Source organism: Scyliorhinus canicula, chromosome 3, assembly GCF_902713615.1.
Source record: "Scyliorhinus canicula chromosome 3, sScyCan1.1, whole genome shotgun sequence".
Classification (NCBI taxonomy): domain Eukaryota; kingdom Metazoa; phylum Chordata; class Chondrichthyes; order Carcharhiniformes; family Scyliorhinidae; genus Scyliorhinus; species Scyliorhinus canicula.
Window position 1 is genome coordinate 99,691,907 of NC_052148.1, and position 26,445 is coordinate 99,718,351.

At 47.0% G+C, this 26,445-nt stretch overlaps 1 protein-coding gene across 5 annotated transcripts in view; it reads right to left on the bottom strand.

The window, feature by feature from the left end:
• pde4d (phosphodiesterase 4D, cAMP-specific) overlaps nt 1-26,445 on the bottom strand; it is a 1,491,178-nt gene that overhangs the window by 1,014,119 nt on the left and 450,614 nt on the right. The window contains exon 1 of one of the 5 annotated variants that reach the window (XM_038790968.1): nt 11,781-12,300. The exons of the other annotated variants lie outside the window; for them this stretch is intronic. Within the exon in view, the coding sequence (XP_038646896.1) occupies nt 11,781-12,049 (269 nt within the window). The 5' untranslated portion in view covers nt 12,050-12,300. Of the gene's footprint in view, nt 1-11,780; nt 12,301-26,445 lie in introns of those variants that run through there. 5 annotated transcript variants of the gene reach the window in all.

Here is a 26,445-nt window from a genome sequence, read left to right on the forward strand (position 1 = left end):
ATATCCATCTTCCAGTTTCTCCTTTACTTCCCTCTCCATCAATTTTCCATAAATCTTTACCTTTCAATAATTGTCTTTGTCGACCGTCTGCTCTAATGATGTGACTGGAGTATTGTATCTCTATTTGATGTTCTGCACTAACTTGCTCATTTTTCCAACCATTTCAAAAACTTCTTCTTCAGTCTTTCCGTCTGTGTAAGATTTGTGGAACGTCCTTTTATATGCCCACATCTTGAATACATTCAGCTCATCAATAATTTATTTGGTCATTGTCCATGTCTTTGAGACAAAAACATAGATAACATAGACTCAGGTTCAGTTTCTTTGATGTTAGAACATCCTTAATTTGGACAAAATTGGTCTCCTCAGTTCTCCTTTGGATATCACAGTCACATCCTGTGGTCTCTGATAAAGTATGTGAACCTTTTCACTTGTCCCAGGATGTCCATTTACTTCAGTTTTGACTTGCAGGGTGAGGTCTCTGCTTATCACCATTGTCTTGGTCTTCTTTACAATCATTCTTCATCCATGTTCCTCGCTTTTAGCTTTCACTTCATTGACAAATTCCTGTAGTGCCTCTTCTGACTCTGTAATCAGTGCAGTGTCATCCATTTATCTAAATTTTTTTTACATTTAACCCACCAATGTTACTACCTGGTAGACCTTCTATGTCTCTGATAAAGCTTCAATGTACAGGGTGAGCAGTTTTGGGGACATAACACATTCCTGACACACAACTCTTCTGATTAGGAAACTGTTAGACAGGCCGCTATTGAATCACATAATTCCAATATAGATTCTGAATTATTATTTCATCACTTCAATTTCTAGGTTGTTTAAGCACTCCATTATTTTCTGACGGTGGATTTATCAAATGTCTTCTCAGCATATAAAGCATACAAACACAGGTTTTTGCATTTCCAGGTATCTTTGAATGGCTACTCTCAAGTTAAAGATCCTCTCTCTTGTTCCTTGCTTTGGTCTGGAGCCTGACTGGCTATCATCCATCTCTGCTTCAACAGAATGTTAGTTTCTTCCCAACATGATCATTCAAAACATTTTCATCACATGGCTAATGAAGCTTATTGTCCTATGCTCTGAACACATGAAGGCTTTTGTTTCTTTGGGGGCTTAATGAATACTGATTCCATAAGATTTTCAGTAGCAATCCTGTTCTCAACATTTTGTTGTACAGGTCTGCCAGGGTCTTAATGTTAACAAAATTCATAGGGTGCGATTCTCCGCACCCCATACCGGGTGGGAGAATCGCGGGAGGGGCGGGCGAATCATGACATGCCTGGCACCCCTCGCGATTCTCCCACCCCCCAAAATGGCGTGTCGCGTTTTTCGACAGGCCGCTCGGAGAATCGCCGCTCGCCGTTTCTCACGGCGACCAGCGATTCTCCGGCCCGGATGGGCCGAGCGGCCTGCCGAACCCGACCGGTTCACGCCGGCGCCAACCACACCTGGTCGCTGCCGGCGTGAACAGCGCTCGACCTCTGTGTGTGGGGCTTGTGGGGGGCGGAGGGAGGATCGAGCACCACGGGCGTGCTCAGGAGATGTCTGGCCAGCGATCAGTGCCCACCGATCGTCGGGCCGGCGTCTCTAAAAGACGCACTCTTTTCCCTCCGCCGCCCCGCAAGATCAAGCCGCCATGTCTTGCGGGGCAGTGGAGGGGAAGACGGCACCCGCGCATGCGTGGGTTGGCGCCGGCCAATCTGCGCATGCACAGCTGACGTCACTTAGGCGCCGCCTTCCGCGTCATTCCAGGCGTGCTGCTTTGACGCAAGCGTCAAGGCCCGGCCCCCGAGATTTACACGCCGCCGCTCGTAGGTCCCTCTGATGGTGCCAATTCACTTGCTTTTGTCATTGTCACAGAGCTCTCTGATATACTCCACCCATTATTTCTCTACACTTTCTTTTTCAGAGAGGAGTTCTGCTTCCTCGCTCCTTATATGGCCTTTTTTAATAGCTATTCTTCTCTTGTCTGTCAGTGCTTCAACTTTCTCATGCAATGCTCTTTTCTCATGTTGCGCATTTTCTTCAGTTCTTCATTTTCTTGTCACAGTCTACAAATCACTTCTCCTTGGCTGCGGTACATGTTTTTCTTATCTGCTTTTCCAGTGTCACATTTTTATTTATTGTTCTTATTCTATCTCCTTTTCTCCATCATATCTAGTATTACATCAGTCATTCACGCATGATGTTTTGTTTTCTATTTTACAGACCGTCTCAGTTTAACGCATTTTTCATGCCGTCAATTACCCTGGTGCAGACATTAATTCAGATCACTGCCTGTTAATAATATGAAGGATCAAGCTGAAAACAGCAAATGAATATCCCCTGGAGGACCAAGCCAATCTATTGATTATTACCTATTTTTCCACTCTGGTAGTGTCCACACATTAATAAGTTCCAATGTTCAAGAGTTCTTGCCTGGGTTTGAGAGTAACATCATCAGATGATAATCTTTCCTCCAAGTTTGGGCTGCCGTCATCAGGGTGGCATGGTAGCATTGTTGCTCCACAGCACCAGGGACCCGGGTTTGATTCCCGGCTTGGGTCACTGTCTGCGGAGTCTGCACGTTCTCCTCGTGTCTGCGTCGGCTTCCTCCGGGTGCTCCGGTTTCCTCCCACCGTCCAAAGATATGCGGGTTATGTGGATTGGTCACACTAAATTGCCCTGAAGTGTCCAAAAGTTAGGTGGGGTTGCTGGATATGGGGATAGGGTGGCGGTGTGGGCTTAGGTAGGGTGCGCTTTAAAGGGCCGGTGTAGACTTGATGGGCCGAGCGACCTCCTTTTGCATTGCAGATTCTATGAAGTCCGCTTCTTCCCTATTATTTACAATATACATTTGCGTGGGCGGCCCAGGTCTACCTACATCACAACTACTGTCTACGCTAGATTCCATGATTAACTATGGGGAACTAACTTGCTGAATGCCTCAATTCTTCCAAGGTGACTGGCCATTTAGGTCTGTTTGAGTGGCTTCAGCAAAAGTTACCAGAAGTATCCCTGAAGAACCAAGAACCTCATGACACCCTACACTATTCACTCCACCTGTCTCAAGTGCCAGCACAGGTCCACACACACTGGCATATTTTCATAAGGTGTTTGAGAAGGAAAGCTGTCTAGAACCACCAAGTGAGGAGAAGCAAGCAATGGTGGCAATGGAGGGTCAGCTTGTGTCCATTCTTGACCTGCAGGACTTAGAAATTTAAAGATCATGGATTTTTTAAAAAAGTATCATTCTTCTCCTTTTACACATTTTCATCAAATTTACATCCACCAACAAATAATCAACAATAACAAATACAACGGCAATCCCCTGGCCAACAATCCCTTTATCCTACCCACCCCCAAACAACCCCCAACATTTTAAATACAGAATACGAAAGAAAAAGAATCAAGACTCCACCATCAACCCATACATAATCACCAATAACCTATACAGTGCAACCCCCCACGCATCCCCCCCAATGTTCGATGTCATCCAATTCTTGAAAAGGCATGATAAACAAAGTCCATGAGTTGTAGAACCCTTCCATCCTTCCCCTCAGCTCGAACTTCACTTTCTCGAGCGTTAGAAATTCCAGCAGCCCCCCTCCACCCCCCACCATGCCGAGGCATAGGGCGGAGAAGCTGACCTCCACCCCAACAGGACCCGCCTTCGGGCGATCAGCGAGGGGAAGGATCTGCCTCTGTACCCACCTCCAACCCCGGCAGGGGATCTGGTTTGAGCCTCATGGGCACCACCTTCGAGATTACCCTGAAGACCTCCCTCCAATATCCTTCCAATTTTGGGCAGGACCAAAACATATGAACATGATTTGCGGGGCTCCTCCCACAGCGTTCACAAACATCCTCCACCTCCTCAAAGAGTCAGCTCATCTTTGTCCTTGTGAGGTGCACCCTATACACCACCTTCAACTATATCAGCCCTAACTTCGTGCATGAAGTTGAGGCATTCGCCCTCCGGAGAACCTCACATCACAACTCTCCTCCATACCCTCCCACAATGCTTCCTCCCACTTCGCATTAATCCCCTCCAGCGATACCCTGTGCTCTCTCAGAATCACCCCATAAATTGCCGACACCGCTCCCCTCTCCATTCCCCCTGTCGTCAGCACCTTTTCCAACAATGTAGGAGTTGGCACCACCGGAAAGCTCTGCACATCCTTCCTAGTGAAATCTCAGCCTTACATACCAGCCCCCCAGAAACAGATCCTTTAATACCCTAACTCTCCTGTCCTCCCATCTCCAAAAAAACTCCCATCCCACTTCCCTCACTCAAATCTATGGTTCCCCCGAATCGACATTTCTCTTGACCCTGTCCACAACTTAAAGTGCTGGTGCAATTGCCTCCAGATCTTCAATGTCACCACCACCACCGGACTCCCCGAATATTTTCCCAGGGCCATCGGGAGGGGCGTTGTTGCCAAAACCCTCAATCCCACCCTCTGCAGATTCTCCTCCATTCTAACCCACTGGGAGTTCCCCCCCCTCTGATCCAGCTCCTTACCATTTCAGCATTCACCACCCAGTAATAATACAATAAATTCAGGAGACCCAACCCTCTGACTGCCGTCCTCTCTGCAACAGCACCTTTCTAATCCTAGCCAGCCTCCCCCCCGCCCACCAAATAAATGAGGTAATCATCCTCTCCACTTCCTTAAAAAATGTTGGCAAAAAGATCGGCATGCACTGAAGATCAACAAAAACGCTGCAACACATTCACCTTATTCGTCCGGACACTCGCACTCGGCTCCTGTATAGGAATTGTACCCACTCCACAAATCGCAGTCCAATCCCAAACCGCTTGAAAACCACCATCAAATACCCCCAATCTACCCGGTCAAACGCCTTCTTGCCGTGCACCACCACCTCTGCCTCCCTCCCCTCCGCCGGTGCCATAACTACATTCAATACCCTCTTAATATTCAAAAAGAGCTGCCACCCTTTCACAAACCCCATTTGATCTTACCCTATCACCTTGGGAGACACTCCTTCAACCTATCTGCCAATAACTTCGCCAACACCTTTGCATCCATATTCAAGAGTGATATGGGCCTGTACGACCCAATCCTTCTTGAGCAACAAGGAGATCGATGCCTCTCCCAAAGTCTGTGGCAACACCCCCTTCCCTATTGCGTCCTCAAACATCCCCATCATCAGCGGCGTCAAAGTATATCTAAATTTCAGAAACCCATCCGGCCCTGCTACCTTCCCCGACTGCATCCTCCCAATCGCTTCCTTTATCTCCCTCTCCCCTATCACCCCATCCAATATGGCCCTGTCCTCCTCTCTCAATCTCAGGTTTTCCAAACCCTCCCTGAATTCCTGCATTCCCCGATCGTCCACCGGTAGCTCCGACCTACACAACCTCTCATAAAACTCCTCAAACACTCTATTAATCTGGTCCTGGGGCACCACCAACTTCCCTGCCCGATCCCGCACCTGAACAATTTCCCTCGATGCCACCTCCCTCCAAAGCTGGCCTGCCAGCATTCACCCTGCCTTCTCCCCATACTTGTAGACTGCTCCCCTCACCCGCCTCAATTGATGCACTGCCTTCATTGTGGATAGTCTGTCAAAACGCGCCTGCAACTCCTTCCTCTTTTCCAAAAGTGCTGGATCCACATCCTCTGCATACCTCCTGTCCACTTCCAACATCTCGCCTAATAACCTTTGCCACTCCACCCTCTCCTCCTTGTCCACCTATGTCTTAAACGATATCATCTCCCCCCTCACCACCGCCTTCAAAGCCTTCCATACCACTGCCTGCGAGACCTCTCCCGTACAATTAAAACTCACGTATTCCTCAATTACTTTCCCAATCTTATCACAAAACCCTCGTCCCCCGACAACCCCACATCTAATCTCCACCACGGCCTCTGCCCTGCCCCATTCTCCAACACCATGTCCACCCAATGTGGCACATGATCCGATATCTCAATTGTCGAATATTCCAACCCCTTAACCCCGGCCAACAGCGTCTTTCCCAGCACAAAAAAATCTATCCACGAATAGAACAGAAGAGAAAAACAAATAGTCCCGCTCCCCCGGGTGCCTAAGCTTCTTAAGGATCTACTTCTCCAATTTTCTCCGTAAGTCCAGTCAACGCCTTTGCCCTCCCTGATTGGCAAGCAACCACAGCTACACCCTGTCCAATTTTGGCTCCTGCACTAAGTTCCAGTCTCCACCCACTATCAATTAATGTGAATCACGTTGGGGATGGCCCCATACACCTTCTTTACAAACCCTACATCATCCTAGTTGGGACCCGACAAACTTACTAATGCTACCAGCCTCCCCTCCAATGCCCCGGTCACATCACATACTTACCTCCCTGATCCGCTACAAATTTCTCCATTTGGAACCGCACTCCTTTACTATCCAGGACCGCAACCTCCCGCGCTCTGCCATCAAAAGCCGAGTGAAATACCTGATTAACCCAGCCCTTCCTAAGCCTCACCTGATCCTTCACCCTCAAGTAAGTCTCCTGCAGCATCGTCACATCAGCCTTCAAGCTTTTCCGGTCTGCAAGCATCCTCAAACTCTTCAGTGGGCTACCAACCCCCTCACATTCCATGTAACTATCCAAACAGGGGTCTGCCCCCCCTTCCCATCCACCATCATCATAACTCCGGGCCCAGCCCAATGAGCCTGACCCGCCCCTCTCCATTGTTAACATCGAACCCCATCCCCCCTCCCAGAATCCTCCCTATACTTCCTCTCGAAAAAGCCTCACCCAGTATCGATCCCCTCCCCCCTCCCCCTTTCACACCTCCTAGGCCCATTGAAATCTGCTCACCAGGCTCCAATGTCCACAGCCCCTCTGCCCACCACACCTCCGTTCACTAGCCGACTAAAACTTGCGAGTGCGGGGGCCCCTGCCACGACATTCACTCTCCTCCCCTCCCGCCCAGACCCGGGAAAACAAACAAACATACACATCTCAGAATAAAACGTCACTATAAAGAACAACAATAACATCTTAACCTCTATAATAGCATGAAGTAACAACATTGGTCAAAACTGCATATATAAACTCTCCCAACTCCCCTTCAACAGTCCACAACACTTCTTCAGTCCCATTCTTCACTTCTGCCCCAAGCCTTCTGCCTTCACAAACGCCTCTGCCACCTACACCGTCTCAAAATAGAAGTCTCTGGAGTTCGCAGGATACACCACTCCAAACTGCACTCCACTGTTGTACAATGCCATCTTCACTCGGCCGAAAGCCGCTCACCTCCTTGCCAGTTCCACCGTCAAGTCCTGGTAAATGCAAACACCAGCACCAGCCCACTACAGCTCTCGCTTCTGCTTTGCCCAGTTCAAGATCTTCTCCTTCGTGTGGCACCTGTGAAAACTGATGATCATTGCCGTTGGCGGCTCGTTCAATTTCAGTTTCGGACTCAGCGACCGATGAGGATGGTGGGCGAGCCTCGGTTGGGTGGGAGTAGACCACCATCGGTGGGAGGGGTTTGCCCCCAGGCTGGGGGAGGAGGTATCAGCACCCTAGGGTATGCCATGCCATCCCCTGGATCATGTGTACCCACAATGGAGCCAAACCTAGCCCCTGCCTGTCTGTCCCACCATCAACCCATAGCTCCCACTGTACGCAGAAGTGTCTGACCACACGGCTGAAGGCTATTCCTAATAAGGAATTGGCAGTCCACTAGTTAAGTGGATCCCCGAGAATAGGCGTGCCAAGCAGCATGTGGAGGTTATTGCCCAGCATCCCAATCAAACCTTAATGCCTGGATGCTATGCCGGAGCACTGCAACAAGCAACATCACGGATGCAGCAGCCAACATCTGAACACCCAGGGCCTTGGTACCAGCACCAGGAACATTCCAGTGACAAGAGTGTGGGTGTGTGCACCGGGAGGGGACTAGCATCTGCTCCAGATAACATTATCGGCGGGTGTCTGGAATATAGCGTCTGGAATCCGGTGACCCCATAACAGCCTCCCCGAACAGGCGCCGGAATGTGGCGACTAGGGGCTTTTCACAGTAACTTCATTTGAAGCCTACTTGTGACAATAAGCGCTTTTCATTTTCATTTCAGGGCCCCCACTGCAGCCGGAGACATTGGGCAGAGCGTGTTGGGAGACACCACAGGTAACCAGTCTCACACCTTCGCCAATTCCTTACAGGTATTGCACAAGATGTATGATATCTTGGACTCCGCGGAAGCTGTCCTTGCGGTGCTGCTGACAGGCCTGGCAGCGTGGGTGGCACTGCTGGACATGGGTCGGCTGGGGCACGGTTGGTGCTGGAAGGGACCGATGCCAAGCCCATTGTTGTTTGGGGGGGGGGGGGGTGGAATGGGAGGGTGTGTCAGGCGAGACCAGTGCCGGGGGCTGGTACCAACCCACCCTGCGGCCCGGTGGAGGTTGTTGATCTTCTTACGGCACTGGGTGCCTGTCCTCCTGGTGACACTCCCCGAGCTGACGGTCGCTGCCACCTCCTTCCAGGTGACACTAGCTACCCTGCGGCTGACAACACGTCTTTTGAGACTTGTGGGAGGAGACCGGAGCACCGGATGAAACCCACGCAGACATGTGGGTAACATGTGGGTAACATGGGGCCTCACGGTAGCATGGTGGTTAGCATCAATGCTTCACAGCTCCAGTGGTCCCAGGTTCGATTCCCGGCTGGGTCACTGTCTGTGTGGAGTCTGCACGTCCTCCCCGTTTGTGCGTGGGTTTCCTCCGGGTGCTCCGGTTTCCTCCCACAGTCCAAAGATGTGCGGGTTAGGTGGATTGGCCATGATAAATTGCCCGTAGTGTAAGGTTAATGGGGGGATTGTTGGGTTACCGGGTATACGGGTTACGTGGGTTTAAGTGGGGTGATCATTGCTCGGCACAACATCGAGGGCCGAAGGGCCTGTTCTGTGCTGTACTGTTCTATGTTCTATGTTCTATGCAGACTCCGCAGAGACAGTGATCCAAGCCTGGTATCGAACCTGGGACCCTGGCGCTGTGAAGCAACAGTGCTAACCACTGTGGTACAGTTAGTCCAGCACTCTGTACAAACACAGGAAACTTTGAGATTATTGCCCTATTGCTTCGGCTATGTAGCACAAAATAAAAGCAAAATACTGTGGATGCTGGAAATCTGAAACAAAAACGGAAAATGCTAGAAAAAGTCAACACGTTTAGCAGCATCAGTGGCGAGAGAAACAGAATTAATGTTTTGAGTCCGTATGACTTATTCAGGGCTAAAGAGATCATTGCGCATGGTGCACAATATTAGTCCCTTTATTTGAGCAAAGATGTAGTGGCTTTGGAGGCAGTTCAGAGGAGGTCCACTAGATTGGTTCCAAAGATGAGGGTTTTTTTTATGAAGAGAGATTGAGCAGTTTAGGCCTATATTCTCTCGAGTTCAGAATAATGAGGGCCGATCAAATTGAGGTATACAAGGTGATAAAAGGTATGGATAAGATAGACGTGGAGCGGATGCTTCCTTTTGTGGGGCATTCTAAAATGAGAGGTCGTAATCTTAGAATAAGAGGTAGCAAATTTAAAGCAGATTTGAGGATTAACTACTTCTCCCAAAAGGCTGTGTATCTGTGGAATTTGCTACATCAGAGTGCGGTGAATGCTGGGACAGTGAGTAAATTTTAGGAGGAGTTGGACAGATTTTTAATTGGTAATGTGTTGATGAGTTATGGAGAGCGGGCAGCACGGTGGAGTTGAGGCCATCTTGAGATCAACCATGATCAAATGGCGGAGCAAACCCGATGGGCCAACTGGCCTAATTCTGCTCCTATACCTTATGAACGTATGATACATACCACTAATAGGAAAATCAATTTAGGATAAACCTGTGATAGCAGCACAGAAAATAAATCTTGTTGAAATAGTTCACTTTAGTGACAATTGTTGCAAGGCATATTGATTAGCTAAGTGTGGGTTGACTTAAGCAGCAAGTCAGGCTCTTAATTGTGTGCGTCTTCCCTCATCCACCTTCTGGCCTATAAAATACTTCTGCAAACTCCTCTGTTTATTGCAACTATTTATTGCAGAATGGCTTATGAAACATTCCCTGTGGGAACAGAAAAAGAGCCAGAGTCATAAACACTGAGGGTGATGGTGACCTTGACCATTATAGACAATGTGAACCATGCAGTTGGAGATTTTCTGCTGGTCTGTCTGCAGCCACAAAGATTTAATTTGGTTTTAATCTTTCAACACCAGGCATACCATTTCAATTTTGGGCTCTCTGGTGTCCTGGTCAGTATTTATTCCTCAGACAACATCACTAAAACAGATTATCTGATCATTGTCACAATGCTGTTCGTGGGATCTTGCTGTGCACAAATTAGCTGCCAAATTTCTGACAACAGAAGCTATTCTTCAAAGGTACCTTATTGGCTATAACAAGGCATCCTGGGGTTGTAAAAGACACCATATAAATTCAAGACTTTCTCAGACCCCTTCATTCATTCTGCATATCACCTGCGCAATTGAAACAATCTCATAAATATACATCCCAATATGTCACAATATTGTTGATTCCATGGTAGTGCCCCAGTAAAAAATAAATGATCTGAACTGCAACTTGACCTGAAAGCAACTGAGCCAAATACTGGGCCAGTTAGGAAGTAAGCAACTGAGCAGTGTGAGGAAAGACTTGGGAGCCGGCAGGTAAGCAGGCAGCCGGATGAGTAAATGCTTAGATGACAGGCAAGCAGCAGGGCTAAGAAGCACCTCGGGAATGGGGGTACAGGTCCAATCTGTCATGGTCTTCCCTGGTTCATTCCTGAGCTGTTCCTGCTCAAGTCTGTTCCCCCCCCCCCCCCCACTGAATTCAGTTCCTCGACTGGATTCGCAACTTCCAAGGACATGTTTTAGATAGAAACTTGCACTCTCCGTATCTGTGAAACAGTGTTCTTGTCTGCCAGCACAAGCAGCTGCAATATGCCGGTATAAACACAGATTGTACGTGCATTATAAATATTTGATTCTGACTACAATATCTTTGCAACTGTTCAGTTAATTGCTGTCTAATTTAGAATGTGTTTTATTTTCCATGATCTAAACATTATTTTTTTTAAATACAAGTTGTGAATTGGTTAAATCCAGAATGATATAAAAAGATCTTGCTCTACCTCAGGTTTGATGCTGAACACAAACACATTTTGACAATACTTTTAACCCTGAAATTCTCAAAAGGAGAACATTCAAGGCGCACAGCAAGTTTTTGTAATGGTAATAATTTTTAAAATCTGATGCAATTTGATAGAATTGTTTAACAATTAAGAATTGTATTCTTCCCAGTTATCTGAGATTGTTTACAGTGATAAATCATTTGCAGTGCATACCAATAAGGATTCTGTGAATTTAACCGTCTCTTTTCAAATCTTTCCTATCCTATTTCTACATTGCAAACACCTAGAATTAAACAGCATTATAGAATGAAACACCATTAGCAAGGTGCTCATTCAAGGCTGATGTCAGATTATTTATATCATAGCTAATGCATCTTAAACTTGTAGGAATAATAGAAGCATGTTGTACAAATCTGATTTTGTGAAATTAAAAGATACTTCACATCTAGCAAGCTGTTTGGAAAGATTATAACTAAAAGTCTCATGATAACAAAACATGAAATCATTTATAATCTACCTTCAAAAATAATACTTCAGCCAAAAAGTTATACCATGGAGCAAAACACTTAATACATAACGATGTACTTTGACAGAGTAAAATTCAGATAATAAACATACAAATTCAGTTATTATTGCTAATGCAATTGAATAATGTTTACCAGGTATGAGCCACTGTAAAACGACGCATCTTTTGACTTCTATTGAGCATCATCCTTCGCAGAAGCCGTGGCGAATTTCTGGGTGAAATGTTAGGAGATAACCTGGGTGAAATGGATGGTGATTTCCGTGCAGCTTTAGGCCTTTCATGTCCCAGCAAGTTTCCACTTAGGATCTTTACAAGAGCTTCATTTAGTAATGGATTTGGACGAAATTCTTTCCTTGGATCAGGCGAGTTTGCAACATCCTGGCTTGTTGCTTGTGCTGCCATTATTTCACAAAAATCACCCACAGGGATCCTTTGAATCGCTCAACAAGACAAATGACAAATGTAATGCTTTTAAGACTAATTCCTTGTGAGGGTCAGAATGTATTGATACCAAATCTGTCAGCAAATGTTCACCACAAAGGGTTTTCTGAACAATCTGCTCAGATGTGTCACCTCAGAAACAATTAAGGTTCTGGGAGACAGTAGGCTTACAACTAACTGTAGCACAAAAGCTCTTCGTACCTAAAATCAGTTCTGCAGGAGCTTATTTCTGTCAGGCAAGCAGCAGAAAAAAAGAGGATAAGGGTGAACACACCCCAGCCACTGTCAGCACAATCTAACAACCAATCAAATAGGCTACAACCAATAGTCAGGATTTGCAGTTATTTCTGGTTCTGTAAGTACAAAGTGTTCAGTATGAGGATCCCATCAGTTATGAAAATAAAATACTGCAGCATTCATAACCAGTATCTCCTTCGGGGTTTTTTTTTCCAGCCGTTTGACCCTTCTCTGCAATTTACATTTGCAGGAAGTGAGTCCCTTGACAACGAGTAAGTAAACGTTTTCCTGTCGCTGTGAAACTGGACTCTTGCCAATATAACTTGATTCAACAGATAGCAGCCAGGGAAGCTCCTATCACTCATTTGTCTTGCTCATGTAAAAAGATTTTGATATTGTTGTAAGAAAGGGGACAAAACGTGAAAGTCTCATTGACAGATCGCGTTCAATAATAATCTACATAATCACAAATATATTTTTGTTTCATTAACCCTTTACTCAGTCCAAAGATGTGCAAGTTAGGCTACGGGGTTAGGGTGACAGGGCGGGGGAATGGGCCCAGATAGAGTTCTCTTTCGAAAGGTTGACGCAGCTTGGAAGAGCTGAATCGCCTCCTTCAAAAAAAGTATAACACTGAATTTTGCAAAATTAATCCTCCTATACACCCTGCATTCAATTGCTTAAAAGTAGAAAGGCATTCCAACATAAATTCAATAAAACCCTCAAAATTATGAGCGAAAACTGCTGGACAATTGTATGCAATGCATATGTGCTCTCTTGCATGGGAGATTAAGGGAGTAAGGCTGATGAACAATGCACATGCACAGTTTCATGTGTACTTACTGCTAATGGGTTGATCTGCATTTTTATGTGCAAAGAAAATCAACATTCAGTTGAAGGGGCAAGGAAGAGTTTGGGTTGTGCAATGGTTAACAAGCCCAAATTGGGGATGCAATAGCCCCAGGTGTGTTCATTTGGGAAAAATATTTTTGCTCCCATTCTCCCAACACGTTTATGCATATCACAACATTTTCAGCAATTTAAATCCAGGTACCACGGGTGCGATTCTCCGCAAATGCGGCGAGTCATAAAGGCTGCCGTGAAACTGGCCGTGTTTCAGAGCAGCCTCCGCGCCCCTTCCCGGGACCCGATTCTCCCCCCCGGGCGGGGCTAGCAGCAGGTCCCCGTGAAGCACGGCATCGCGGCCTTAGCGACCGTCGCTAAGTCCGCGCGCCATGCGTCACGCCGGCTGACGCGCACGATGATGTCAGCCGCGCATGGGCGGATTGGACGGCTCCAACCCGCGCATGCGCGGGGCCGTCATCTCCCTCGGCCGCCCCGCCAGTACGGCCGTGGTACTGCCGTGCCAATCGGGGCCCTGGATGCCCAGAACGGGCATGCTGCGGCTGTTTTTACGACGGCAGCAAGCAGGTGTGTTTTCGGCCATAAAAACGGCCGTAAAGGCCTGGGAACTCGGCCCATCGGCCTGGGGAGAATCGCTGTTCGCCGTAAAAAACGGTGAGCAGCTATTCGTGACGTGGGGCGGCCGTGGGGGGGGGGGGAGAATAGCGGGAGGGCGGGAAAAATGTCAGGGACGCCCTCCCGCTATTCTCCGACCTGTCGTGGGCAGCGGAGAATCGCGCCCCACTATTCTGAAGATATATCTTTTAAAGTTGATAGTTTAATTATTTCTAGTTGACTGTCCAGACTGAAGTATCAAAAGTGAACTATTCCAAATTACTGGGCCAAGATTCTCCGAAATCCCGGCCAAGTGTTGATGCCGGCGTAAACACCGGAGTGATGTACACCGGCGTCAACGGGCCTCCTGGCCCAGCAATACACTGGTTTTTAGGGGGCTAGCACGGCGCCGAAGAGCTGCGTGCTGCTCCGTTACCGAAAGGCGGCTCTGCATGGCGGTCTGCGCCTGCACGCGCCGGCCGTCTCCGCATCGGCACATGCGCTGGTTGCCATCTCCGCGTCGGTGCATGCACGTGGTTGCCGTCCCCGCGCCGGCGCGAAGCAACATGCCAGATACTGGACAGCAGGCCCGCACGGAAGGAGGTAGGCCCCCCTAGATCACGGCCGCCCGCCGATCGGAAGCACCCAGGGGCCGCGGGTCCAACCTCCCGCCAGGTGGTACCAGGATGGAACCACACCGGCGGGACTCGCCGGAACGCGACAGGAGTTTGGTCGATCACCCGCAGAGAATCGCCACGGGGGCCTATTTCCGCGGTGCTGGTCTGGGACTGCTGACCGCGCGGGCACGATTGGCGCTGATTCTCTGGTTGGCGTAAAATCGGCGGCCAAGCGTCGGAACGGCGTGGTGGGAATTTCCCGTGAACCGGCGATTCTCCGACCCGGCGCGGGCTCGGAGAATCCTGCCCATGATGTTTATTTATTTATATTCATTGATTAATTTTAAAGGCTACCAAATTGATACCAACAGTCCAGTCACTAAGTAACATTATTCAATGACTATCTCAGCCATACAGATCACTAAGTTGCCAGGATGGCGCTCCTTGAGCTAATCTCAACAAGGGCAAGGACCCTCCACTGGCTAGTGTGAACAGGGGAAAGCTAACGAAGCCACTTGCTTTTGATTGATACATGGTAGAGGCTGGTCATTTGCTATAGAAATTCATTTTCATTTCATTTTTCTCACATCTTCCATAACCTTAGTTCTCCCCGTGTGTGCGTGGGTTTCCTCCGAGTGCTCCGGTTTCCTCCCACAGTCCAAAGATGTGCAGGTTAGATGTATTTGCCATGATAAATTGCCCTTCGTGTCCAATATTGCCCGTAGTGTCGGGTGGGCTTACTGGATTATGGGGATAGGGTGGAAGTGTGGGCTTGGGTGGGGTGCTCTTTCAAAGAGCCGGTGCAGACTCGATGGGCCGAATGGCCTCCTTCTGCATTGTAAATTCTGTGATGATTCTTAGTAAGTTAACTAATTAAGTGCTTGGAAGTGACATAACTTTTGTAATGCAATCGGGCACCTGACGCTTGTTGAACAGTTTGTGAACTCCTGCAGCATCCTTTACAACTGCCCAAGATGGTATTCGGACCTTGGTTTAATGATTTGTGCACAAGATATCACCTTCAACAACGGAGCACTCCGTCAGAATTTCACTGGAGGGTTCAGCATACTGCTTACTTTGATTACCAATAATACCTCCACGTATTGGGAAAGAGGTCCCAACAAATTTCTCATGAGCTCATCAAGTCGTTTTTAGTGATTAGAAACGGACTCACTCAGGAGGCCAATTGATATATTTTGACTCAAAAAAGTGGAGTGAAGCCTGAGTAGTGGATTGCAACAAAGGCACATACTACTTCTCAATACCAGCACTGCACGTGGCATTTCTGCGCAATCAGCAGAATCATGTACCAGTTTGTTGTTGGCGGTATAAAAGAGAAATTTACATGCAGCAATTTTTATGCAGCAAAGCAGATTCTCTCTCTGCACAATGCAGCAATCATATGTTCGACTGAAGAATCAAATGGACTTGAAATGTTAGGTCTGGGATGCGATTTATCAGTCGTGTCCCACAAAAATAGGGATGGGACACGGCAGGTGGATACCAGAAGTCTCTTCCGGGATTCCTGATGATATGACAAAATGGACTCATGTTTTTTTCTTGGTAGATCGTGCCCATGTTTTCTCTAGTTGGATCTCGCGAGACGTTATGACCTCGTTCCCACCGATAGACTTGCAGAGTTCAGAAGCTCACGGTAGCATGGTGGTTAGCATCAATGATTCACAGCTCCAGGGTCCCAGGTTCAATTCCCGGCTGGGTCACTGTCTGTGTGGAGTCTGCACGTCCTCCCCGTGTGTGCGTGGGTTTCCTCCGGGTGCTCCGGTTTCCTCCCACAGTCCAAAGATGTGCGGGTTAGGTGGATTGGCCATGCTAAATTGCCCGTAGTGTAAGGTTAATGGGGGGATTGTTGGGATACGGGTTACGTGGGTTTAAGTAGGGTGATCATTGCTCGGCACAACATCGAGGGCTGAAGGGCCTGTTCTGTGCTGTACTGTTCTATGTTCTATGTTAACTCTGCCGACACCAAATTGAACTGGCTCCTGGGATCCACCAGCATCACCAAGGAGACCTCAGCTGGGTGCCGTTTAGCACTGGTCCCCTCAAACGGGGACCAGTGGAATGGCAATTGTGGGGTCTCCCAGGCGATTGAAGGCCCCCGGGTAGTTGGTATCTGGGCAGGGTGGCACCCTGGCACTCCTGATATCACCCGGGCACCTTGGCACTGCCTATCTGGCAGTGCCATCTGGGAACCATGGCAGTGCTATTCTGGCACCTGAGTGGCACTTTCAGAGTGCCAAGGGGGCACTGCAAGACCGGCAGGAGCACTGCCAGGGTCCAAGGCTGGCAGAGCCAAGGTGGCATTTTGGTCATGCCAGGGATCGGAACCTGATGAGATGAGGTGCGGAAGGGCTCAAGGACCCCAACACATGAGTTGGGGGGGTCCTGGGGTCATGTCAGGGGACCAAGAGATCAGGGCGCCATCTGCAGCCTCAGTAGGGCCTTCCCTATTGAGACCTCAAAAGAATCAAGCGCCGTTATATAGCAAGAGTTTTCTTCATGCTACAAGTGCTGGGAACGACACCACTAATCCATCCCAGAATGGACTCTTGTTTTTTTCTCATTATATCATGCCCCAGTTTTCTCTCCATACAGATGCTGTCAGACCTGCTGAGTTTTTCCAGCATCCTCTGTTCTGGTGCAGCAATCATATAGTTGGCATTCTGTAACCAATGGTATCCCAACCCAGCTGGGAGAAATTTAACTCTTTGTGTGTTGGTAAGTATTGTGATTGCTAAGTAAAATCCTTATTCCTTTCACTTATTCATTATTTGATATTATATTTGTAATCAGTTAAGGTAAAGTGTAAAAATGGCAGGAGATCCCAGACCCGTATTATGCTCCTCGTGCTCAATGTGGGAGTTCAGAGACGCGGCCGATGCCCCTGACTACTTCATATGCGGGAAGTGTGTCCACCTGCAGCTCCTGTGAGACCGCATGACGGCTCTGGAGCTGCGGATGGACTCACTTTGGAGCATCCACGATGCTGAGGAGGCCATGGATAGCACATTCAGTGAGTTGGTCACACCGCAGATTAGGATTGTGAAGGAGACAGGGAATGGGTGACCAAAAGGCAGAGAAAGAGCAGGAAGGCAGTGCAGGTGTGCCCTGCGGTCATCTCCCTCCAAAACAGGTATACCGTTTTGGATACTGTTGGGGGAGATGACTCACCAGGGGAAGGCAGTAGTAGCCAGGCTCATGACACCGTGGCTAGCTCTGCTGCACGGAAAGGCGGGAAAAAGACTGGCAGGGCTATAGTCATAGGGGATTCAAACGTAAGGGGAATAGACAGGCGTTTCTGTGGTCGAAAAAAAGACTCCCGAATGGTATGTTGCCTCCCGGGTACACGGGTCAGGGATGTCTCAGATCGGCTGCAGGACATACTAAAGGGGGAGGGTGAACAGCCAGTTGTCGTGGTGCATATAGGCACCAATGACATAGGTAAAAAACGGGTGATGTCCTACAATCAGAATTTAGGGAGTTAGGAGATAAGTTAAAAAGTAGGACCTCAAAGGTAGTAATCTCAGGATTGTTACCAGTGACACAAGACAGTCAGAGTAGAAATTCAAGAATAGTCAGAATGAATGCATGGCTTGATAGATGGCGCAGGAGGGAGGGGTTCAGATTTTTGGGACATTGGAACCGGTTCTGGGGGTGGTGGGACCATTATAAATCGGATGGTCGACACCTGGGCAGGACTGGAACCAATGTCCTGTGGGGTGCTTTTGCTAACACTGTTGGGGAGGTTTTAAACTAATGTGGCGGGGGATGGGAACCAGATTAGGAAGTTAGAGGTCAGTAAAGAGGCAGCAACTAAAGCCAGTAATGTACTAGATAATAAACTCAATGTGACTAAGGGGAAGAGTAGACAGGGAAGAAATGATGAATGCAAAGGGACAGGAGGTCTGAGGTGCATTTGTTTTAATGCGAGAAGTGTAGCAGGGAAGGAAGATGAACTTAGGGCTTGGATTAGTACCTGGGAATATGATGTTATTGGTATTACTGAGACTTGGTTGAGGGAAGGGCAAGACTGGCAACTAAATACCCCAGGGTATAGATGCTTCAGGTGGGATAGAGAGGGAGGTAAAAGGGGTGGAGGAGTTGCATTACTAGTCAGAGATGATATCACAGCTGTGATTAAGGAGGGCACGATGGAGGATTCGAGCACTGAGGCAATATGGGTGGAGCTAAGAAATAGGAAGGGTGCAGTAACATTGTTGGGACTTTACTACAGGCCTCCCAAAAGCGAGCGTGAAGTAGAGGTACAAATATGTAGACAGATTATAAAGCAATGTAGGAGCAATAGGGTGGTTGTGATGGGAGATTTTAACTTCCCCAACATTGAATGGGACTCATGTAGTATTGGAGGCGTAGATGGAGCAGAATTTGTAAGCAGCATCCAGGAGAGTTCTTTAGAGCAGTATGTAAATAGTCCAACTCGGGAAGGGGCCATACTGGACCTGGTATTGGGGAATGATCCCGGCCAGGTGGTTGACGTTTCAGTCGGTGATTACTTTGGGAATAGCGATCACAATTCCGTAAGTTTTAGAATACTCATGGACAAAGACGAGAGTGGTCCCAAAGGAAGAGTGCTAAATTGGGGAAAAGGCCAAGTATAACAAAATTCGGCAGGAGCTAGGGAATTTGGATTGGGAGCAGCTGTTTAAGAGTAAATCCACATTTGAAATGTGGGAGTCTTTTAAGGAAAGGTTGATTAGAGTGCAGGACAGACATGTCCCTATGAAAATGAGAGATAGAAATGGCAAGATTAGGGAATCATGGATGACGGGTGGAATTGTGAGACTAGCTAAATTGAAAAAGGAAGCATACATAAGATCGAGGCGACTCAAAACTGATGAAGCTTTGGAGGAATATCGGGAAAGTAGGACAAATCTCAAACGTGTAATAAAGAGGGCTAAAAGGGGTCATGAAATATCTTTGGCTAACAGGGTTAAGGAAAATCCCAAAGGCTTTTATTCTTAATGAGTACTTTGCATCGGTATTCACCAAGGAGAGGGACATGACGGATGTTGAGGCTAGGGATGGATGTTTAAATACTCAAGGTCATGTTGGCATAAGGAAGGGGGAGGTTTTGGGTATTCTAAAAGGCATTAAGGTGGACAAGTCCCCAGGACCGGATGGGATCTAACCCAGGTTACTGAGGGAAGCGAGGGACGAAATAGCTGGGGCCTTAACAGATATCTTTGCAGCATCCTTGAGCACGGGTGAAGTCCCGGAGAACTGGAGAATTGCTAATGTTGTCCCCTTGTTTAAGAAGAGTAGCAGGGATAATCCAGGGAATTATAGACCTGTGAGCTTGACGTCAGTGGTAGGCAAACTGTTGGAGAAGATACTGAAGGATAGGATCTATTCACATTTGGAAGAAAATAGACTTATCAGTGATAGGCAGCATGGTTTTGTGCAGGGAAGGTCATGTCTTACAAACCTAATAGAATTCTTTGAGGAAGTGACAAAGTTAATTGATGAGGGAAGGGCTGTAGATGTCATATACATGGACTTCAGTAAGGTGTTTGATAAAGTTTCCCATGGCAGGTTGATGGAAAAAGTGAAGTCGTATGGGGTTTAGGGTGTACTAGCTAGATGGATAAAGAACTGGCTGGGTAACAGGAGACAGAGAGTAGTGGTGGAAGGGAGTGTCTCAAAGGGAGGTAACTAGTGGTGTTCCACAGGAATCCGTGCTCGGACCACTGTTGTTTGTGATATACATAAATGATCTGGACGAAGGTATAGGTGGTCTGATGAGCAAGTTTGCAGATGATACTAAGATTGGTGGAGTTGCAGATAGCGAGGAGGACTGTCAGAGAATACAGCAAAATATAGATAGATTGGAGAGTTGGGCAGAGAAATGGCAGATGGAGTTCAATCCAGACAAATGCGAAGTGATGCATTTTGGAAGATCTAATTCAAGAGCGGACTATATGGTCAATGGAAGAGTCCTGGGGAAATCTGGGAGATCTGGGAGTTCAGGTCCATTGTACCCTGAAGATGGCAACGCAGATCGATAGAGTGGTCAAGAAAGCATACAGCATGCTTGCCTTCATCGGACGGGGTATTGAGAACAAGAGTCGGCAGGTCATGTTACAGTTGTATAGGACTTTGATTAGGCCACATTTGGAATACTGCGTGCAGTTCTGGTCGCCACATTACCAGAAGGATGTGGATGCTTTAGAGAGGGTGCAGAGGAGGTTCACCAAGATGGTGAGTAGATTAGGATTGTTTTCGTTGGAAAGACGGAGGTTGAGGGGGGACCTGATTGAGGTCTACAAAATTATGAGATGTATGGACAGGGTGGATAGCAACAAGCTTTTTCCAATAGTGGGGGTGTAAATTACAAGGGGGTCACGATTTCAAGGTGAGAGGGGGAAAGTTTAAGATGTGCGTGGAAAGTATTTTACGCAGAGGGTGGTGGGTGCCTGTAATGCTTTGCCAGCGGAGGTAGTAGAGGCGGGCACGATAGCATCATTTAAGATGCATCTGGACAGATATATGAATGGACGGGGAACAGAGAGAAGTAGATCCTTGGAAAATAGGCAACAGGTTTAGATAAAGGATCTGGATCGGCGCAGGCTGGGAGGGCCGAAGGGCCTCTTCCTGTGCTGTAATTTTCTTTGTTGTTCTTTTTTTTATATAAATGATAGTGCTTGTTATTCTTTCCTTAAGCACATAAATCACCTTATTTTTCTATTTTTACTTCAACGTTTATCTTTCCAGACCAAATGCTTCCTGCAAACAATAATTCATCCCTAAACTTCCACCAATGCCACTTTTCAGCCAGTTGCTGGGATATACATGACTTGATTCATTTTCTACTTTACCTGTCTGCAGTCTACTCTCCATTCAATATTGTTCCACATCGACAAAGCCAGAGGATAGTATGATCTTTGCAGAAACAATTCTGCAGCCCATAAATGATTAAATAGCTGGATCTAAATTACATGTTCCAGTTAATCTAAAAGATTCTGATGTATTGCTGAAGGTTTACCTTGAGGTTCTTTGGTAACTTATATGACATGTACCAGCAGCTTTGGATTGATCCACAACTCTGGAAAAAATACATTACTTACATGCACTTTTGGTTGCTGAGTCCATTAGGAGTTGAATAGGGCTCAATGCCCTATTACTCAATCCCACCAATTTCATTGTCAATGCCTTGGCAATAAGAAAATATCTACACTTGTAGTTCCTTCATTTGGGAATATTCAAATACATACCTTAATTTGAGGTTGGAGGCGGGGAACTCCAGTTCCCGATGAACATCGGGCCTTTTGCACTTGTACCGGCCGGGACATGGTCCCACATGCATAGTTCATTTAGGGGCTGGTTTAGCACATTAGGCTAACAGCTGGCTTGGAATGCAGATCAAGGACAGCAATGCGGGTTCAATTCCCGTACCAGCCTCCCTAACTGGCGCCGAATATGGCAACTCGAGGCTTTTCACAGTAAATTCATTGAAGCCTACTTGTGACAATAAGCAATTTTTATAATAATTATTATTTATTTTAAGTTCCTCAGGACGAGGACCAGTACTGCACATACCCCGCACGGGAGAACAGTGCAGGAAGAAGCTGCACAATACTCACAAATGTTGTGAAAAGTAGGTCTGATAACCTGAACCAGAGCATCATTACTAAGTAGATATTTCAGGGAATAGGACACAGGAGGGGCACAGGGAGAAGCTCCCAAACCAGGAAGCGGGACCGGGAGAAGCCCCAGAAGAAAGTCGCAGGTATAGAACAAAGACAGTGATCTAGAATAGGTCTGTAAAGTTAAGCTAAATAAAGGAGCAGCAAAATAGGTTCCGAGCTGAAGAGATGCAGTGAGCAGACATGAAGTGAAGTGGGTTTGGGATTGAGCCCTGAAGATCCAAGAAGGCAGCCAATGGTTAGTGACTCCAAGTGTAGGCCGCTGGGCAAAGAGAGACTTTGAATCAGCGTTATTCTGCCTGGTGCAGCCAAAGTTAATGGGTGGGATTCTCCGTAGCCCAACGGCGAAATTGTTGATTGGGCGGAGAATGGATTCCGACGCCGGATCCGGGGCAGGCGCCGGTTTGATGTCGGTTTGCGATGCTCCGCCCCCTCCAAACCGGTGTCATCGGGATGTGCGCCGCGTGCAGTTGCAAGACCGTTGACACATCATCGGCCTGCCTACCCGTGATGTCGTGGCCATGCTCAAACCCACAACATCATTTCCGGCGCGACCGGAGCAGGCCATTAGCCTAGCGCAGGCGCGGCCCAGGACCTGGCCATTCTTCGGCTGTTTACCACACAATCCGGGTGGTTCAAGCCATGCCAGTGCTATCCCCTCACCGTTACCAGAATCGGTGAGGGATTCGCACTGATTTTCCTGTCATGAACCACTCCGGATTCTCCATTGGCTCCAGCACTTAGCCGCTGGAATGGAGAATTTCGCCCATGAAATTTTGTTTGGTAGGTGATGCTGATTGTATTCAAAAATACAGGGAAATGGAATCTTGGAAGGCAAGACTTAAAAACTGTGAGGCGGGACATTGTTGAAGCTGCCCAAGGAGACGTAATTTTGGAAACAATTCTGAGGTGAGATCTTTGTGAGAAAGACAAAGTTTCAGTGAGCTTTTTTTACTCACGATTTGGGAAAACATCTGGGGTGGTTTGACGAAAAGTCCATGGAATCTACTTTGGTCACACTTGACATTTATTATGTAAAGAGTTCAGTGTGTGTCAGAGGGACAAGATGTGGATTTTAATCTCTCTGAGAGAAAAAGTACAAGGCTATTCAGACAGAGGTTAACTCAATAATCAATTAAAGTACTCAGTAATCAGTTTTGTGGAGATGCTACTGGAAGACTGTTAAAAACTGTATCAATTAATACCAAGAGCTTTGATGATTATACTTGTCAACAGCTAAATACAGGGTCAGTCGGTATCTCTCAAATATCGCCGATCGAAAGCTAAAGGAAAAGTAATGAAGTTACTTTTCAAGTTCACCTTGCAAAATTCCATAAGGAACAGAAATGCAAATTGAGGGAAAGAAGAAATGAATAGCATTGAAAGCCAAAGAGAAGGCAACAAACGTTAGGTGCAATGCTTTGGCAGGGGGAAAATGGGTGAAAAGGCATGCATTATTTTGGGGAGGTAGAAGTGAGAGTGGTACTTTGATTTTGAGGATATTTCTATGAACTGGGTATGGAAAGTGGAACAAGGATTTCAAAGACTGACCCACAGAGCCTCAACAAAGATTGTTGCTTAATGTTGGAGATATTGAAATTGGAAGGGGCAAAAGGGAAGAAGATTGATCCATCCTGGAGCTTTATGAACCATACAGTTGGAAGAGCTGCATTTGAGGGTTTGGATATTAGTACTTTGTAAGTTCAATTTATCTGTTAAACAGTGCAATCTTTGGTGCATTTTGTAATAAATTATGGGTGGGATTCTCCAGCCGCGTCCGCCCGGCTCCATTGTCGACTTCTCGCCTGTGGCCTTCTTGCGGTGGCCGGGACAGGGGAATCCAGCCCTATATTCTTTAGTAACAGTTGTAGCAGTGGACACACTGCAAAATGCACCAAGTAAAATGTCAAAAATTTAAACAAAAAAAATTCTAGGACAGCAGACTCCCAAATGATCCAAACATCTGAAATTACACCTTGCACTTCACTGCTGAAAAGTACTGCCTGTTTTCTGGTGCTGTGTTTCAAAAACACTGAAGGAAAAATGTTGCACCACAAAAGCATCACCTTGCTTCATGGTGAATATGCAATTTGTTTATGAATCTTTAAGGATAATTATACCTAATTACACGAAAACACTAGAATGCCATTTGTAGGACATCAGTTCAAATTCTACTTTTGGCTCACATTCAAAGCTGATTATCTGTGGTGAAAAAGCTTGCTTTTTTTGTATGTGACTAAACTGTTAGATGTTGATGGGGAAAAATAAAATAGGATTGAGTCATATCTTGCAGTGCTAGCTGCAGTGAGTGAGACTCTGTAGTTTAGCAAAGTGTGGGAGTTTAGGGATGTTGGGGAGGGAGGTATTCCTGTATCTTGTTTCCATTACTACATCCATCAGTCAGTGGGGTAGGTGCTGGCCAAGGTCAGAAAGCTGGGAGGTAAATTGCAGCAGTCCCACAACATCGAGTGCATACCACAGGTAAATGTTTGGTGGGTGAGTATTCTCTCTTCTATTTATTTGGACTTGCTTTGAGATTGAAGCTTAGGTTGAAAAGGTTAGCGTGAAAACTAAAGATCAGCAGTAAAATGAAAACAAATTAAAATGTACTTCAATAAAATAGGGATGGAAGGCCAGGCGATGTGTGATAGCTGCAGCATGAGAGACGGCGGATCCCATTGTGGTTCACAGCGACCACATTTGTGGCAAATGTTGGTTGCTTGAGGAACTTAGCAATGAACTGAGTCTGAGCTTCAGACATTGCACCACATCAGAGAGGGAGAGAGCCACCTGCACCCTGAGTTTCAGGAGGCAGTCACACCCCTTAGATTAACTATCTTGAATTTGTTCTAGGGACAGGAGGGTGTGAGGCAGGCAGAAGTATCCTAGAGGTAGCACTGCTGGAGCCTTAACCCTTACAATTATCCAACAGGTTTGAGATTCTTGCTCCTTGTGTGGATGAGACCAGGAACTATAGAGAGGATGAGCAAACTGACCTTAGCACCATGATACAGGGAGCCATTCAGGTGGGGAGGAGAATGTAGTTGTAGTTGAGGATAGTATAGTTAGGGCCGTAGACACTGTTCTCCATAGCCAAGGTCGAGAATCCCAATGGCTGTATTGCCTGCCTGGTGCCAGGGATCAGGATATCTGCTTCGGGCTGGTGAGGAACTTGCAATGGACCGGGGGGGGGGGGGGGGGGGGGGGGGGGGAGGGAGAGAAAGGACGAAGGATCCCGCCATTGTGGTCCATGTAGGTACCAAGGACATAGGCAGAATGAGGAAAGATTTAGATTTACATTCAGTGTCACGTGTACCAAGGTACAGTGAAAAGTATTGTCCTGCGTACAGTCCAGGCAGATCATTCCAAAGAACAAACAAGGAACAGTACAGCACAGGAACTATGTCCTTCAAACCTGTACCGGTCTTGATACCAACCTTTGCCAAAACCCTCAGCGCTTTCTTGTGCCATACCCCTCTAAAGCCATCCTATCCATGTATTTGTTAAGATGTCTTTTGATCGCCATTAATGTATCTGCTTCCACAACCTCCCCTGGCAACGCTTTCCAGACACTCACCACCTTCTGCGTAAACAAAACTGCCTCACACGTCTCCTCTTTGCCCAATGAAAAACATGGGACATATAATAATAATAATCTTTATTGCCATAAGTAGACTTACATTAACACTGCAATTAAGTTACTGTGAAAAATCCCTAGTCGCCACAATCCAGCACCTGTTCGGGTACACGGAGGGAGAATTCAGAATGTCCAAATTACCTAACTACAAATGATAAATACAGAATGTAAATACATAGACATAGACATCGGGTGAAGCATACAGAGTGTATTACTACAACAGTCGAAAAGATGCATGGAGAGATCAGTTCAGTCCAGAAAGAATTTCTGCAAAAAGGGTTTGAGGAGCTAGGCACCAAACTACAGAATATCCAAGGTTGTAATCTCTGGATTATTACCTGAGCCACTGCCAATTGGCATAGGGTACAGAAAATTAAAGAGTTGAATACGTGATTCAAAGACTGGTATTGGAGAAGTGGGTTTTGGTCCATGGGGCACAGACATCAGTACTGGACAAAATGGGACTAAACCACTGGGACAGCCTACACCTGAGCCATGCTGGGACCAGTGATCTTTCAAGCCGCATAACTAGGGAAGTAGCGAGGACTTTAAACCAAATAGATGGGGGTCAGTTCTGCACAGGGGATATGAAGGCTTACAAAGCATAAGGATATGGCAGCATTACAAGGGGCTGGTCTAAATCACTGGCTTTTAAAGCAGACCAAGCAGGCCAGCAGCACGGTTCGATTCCCGTACCAGCCTCCCCGGACAGGCACCGGAATGTGG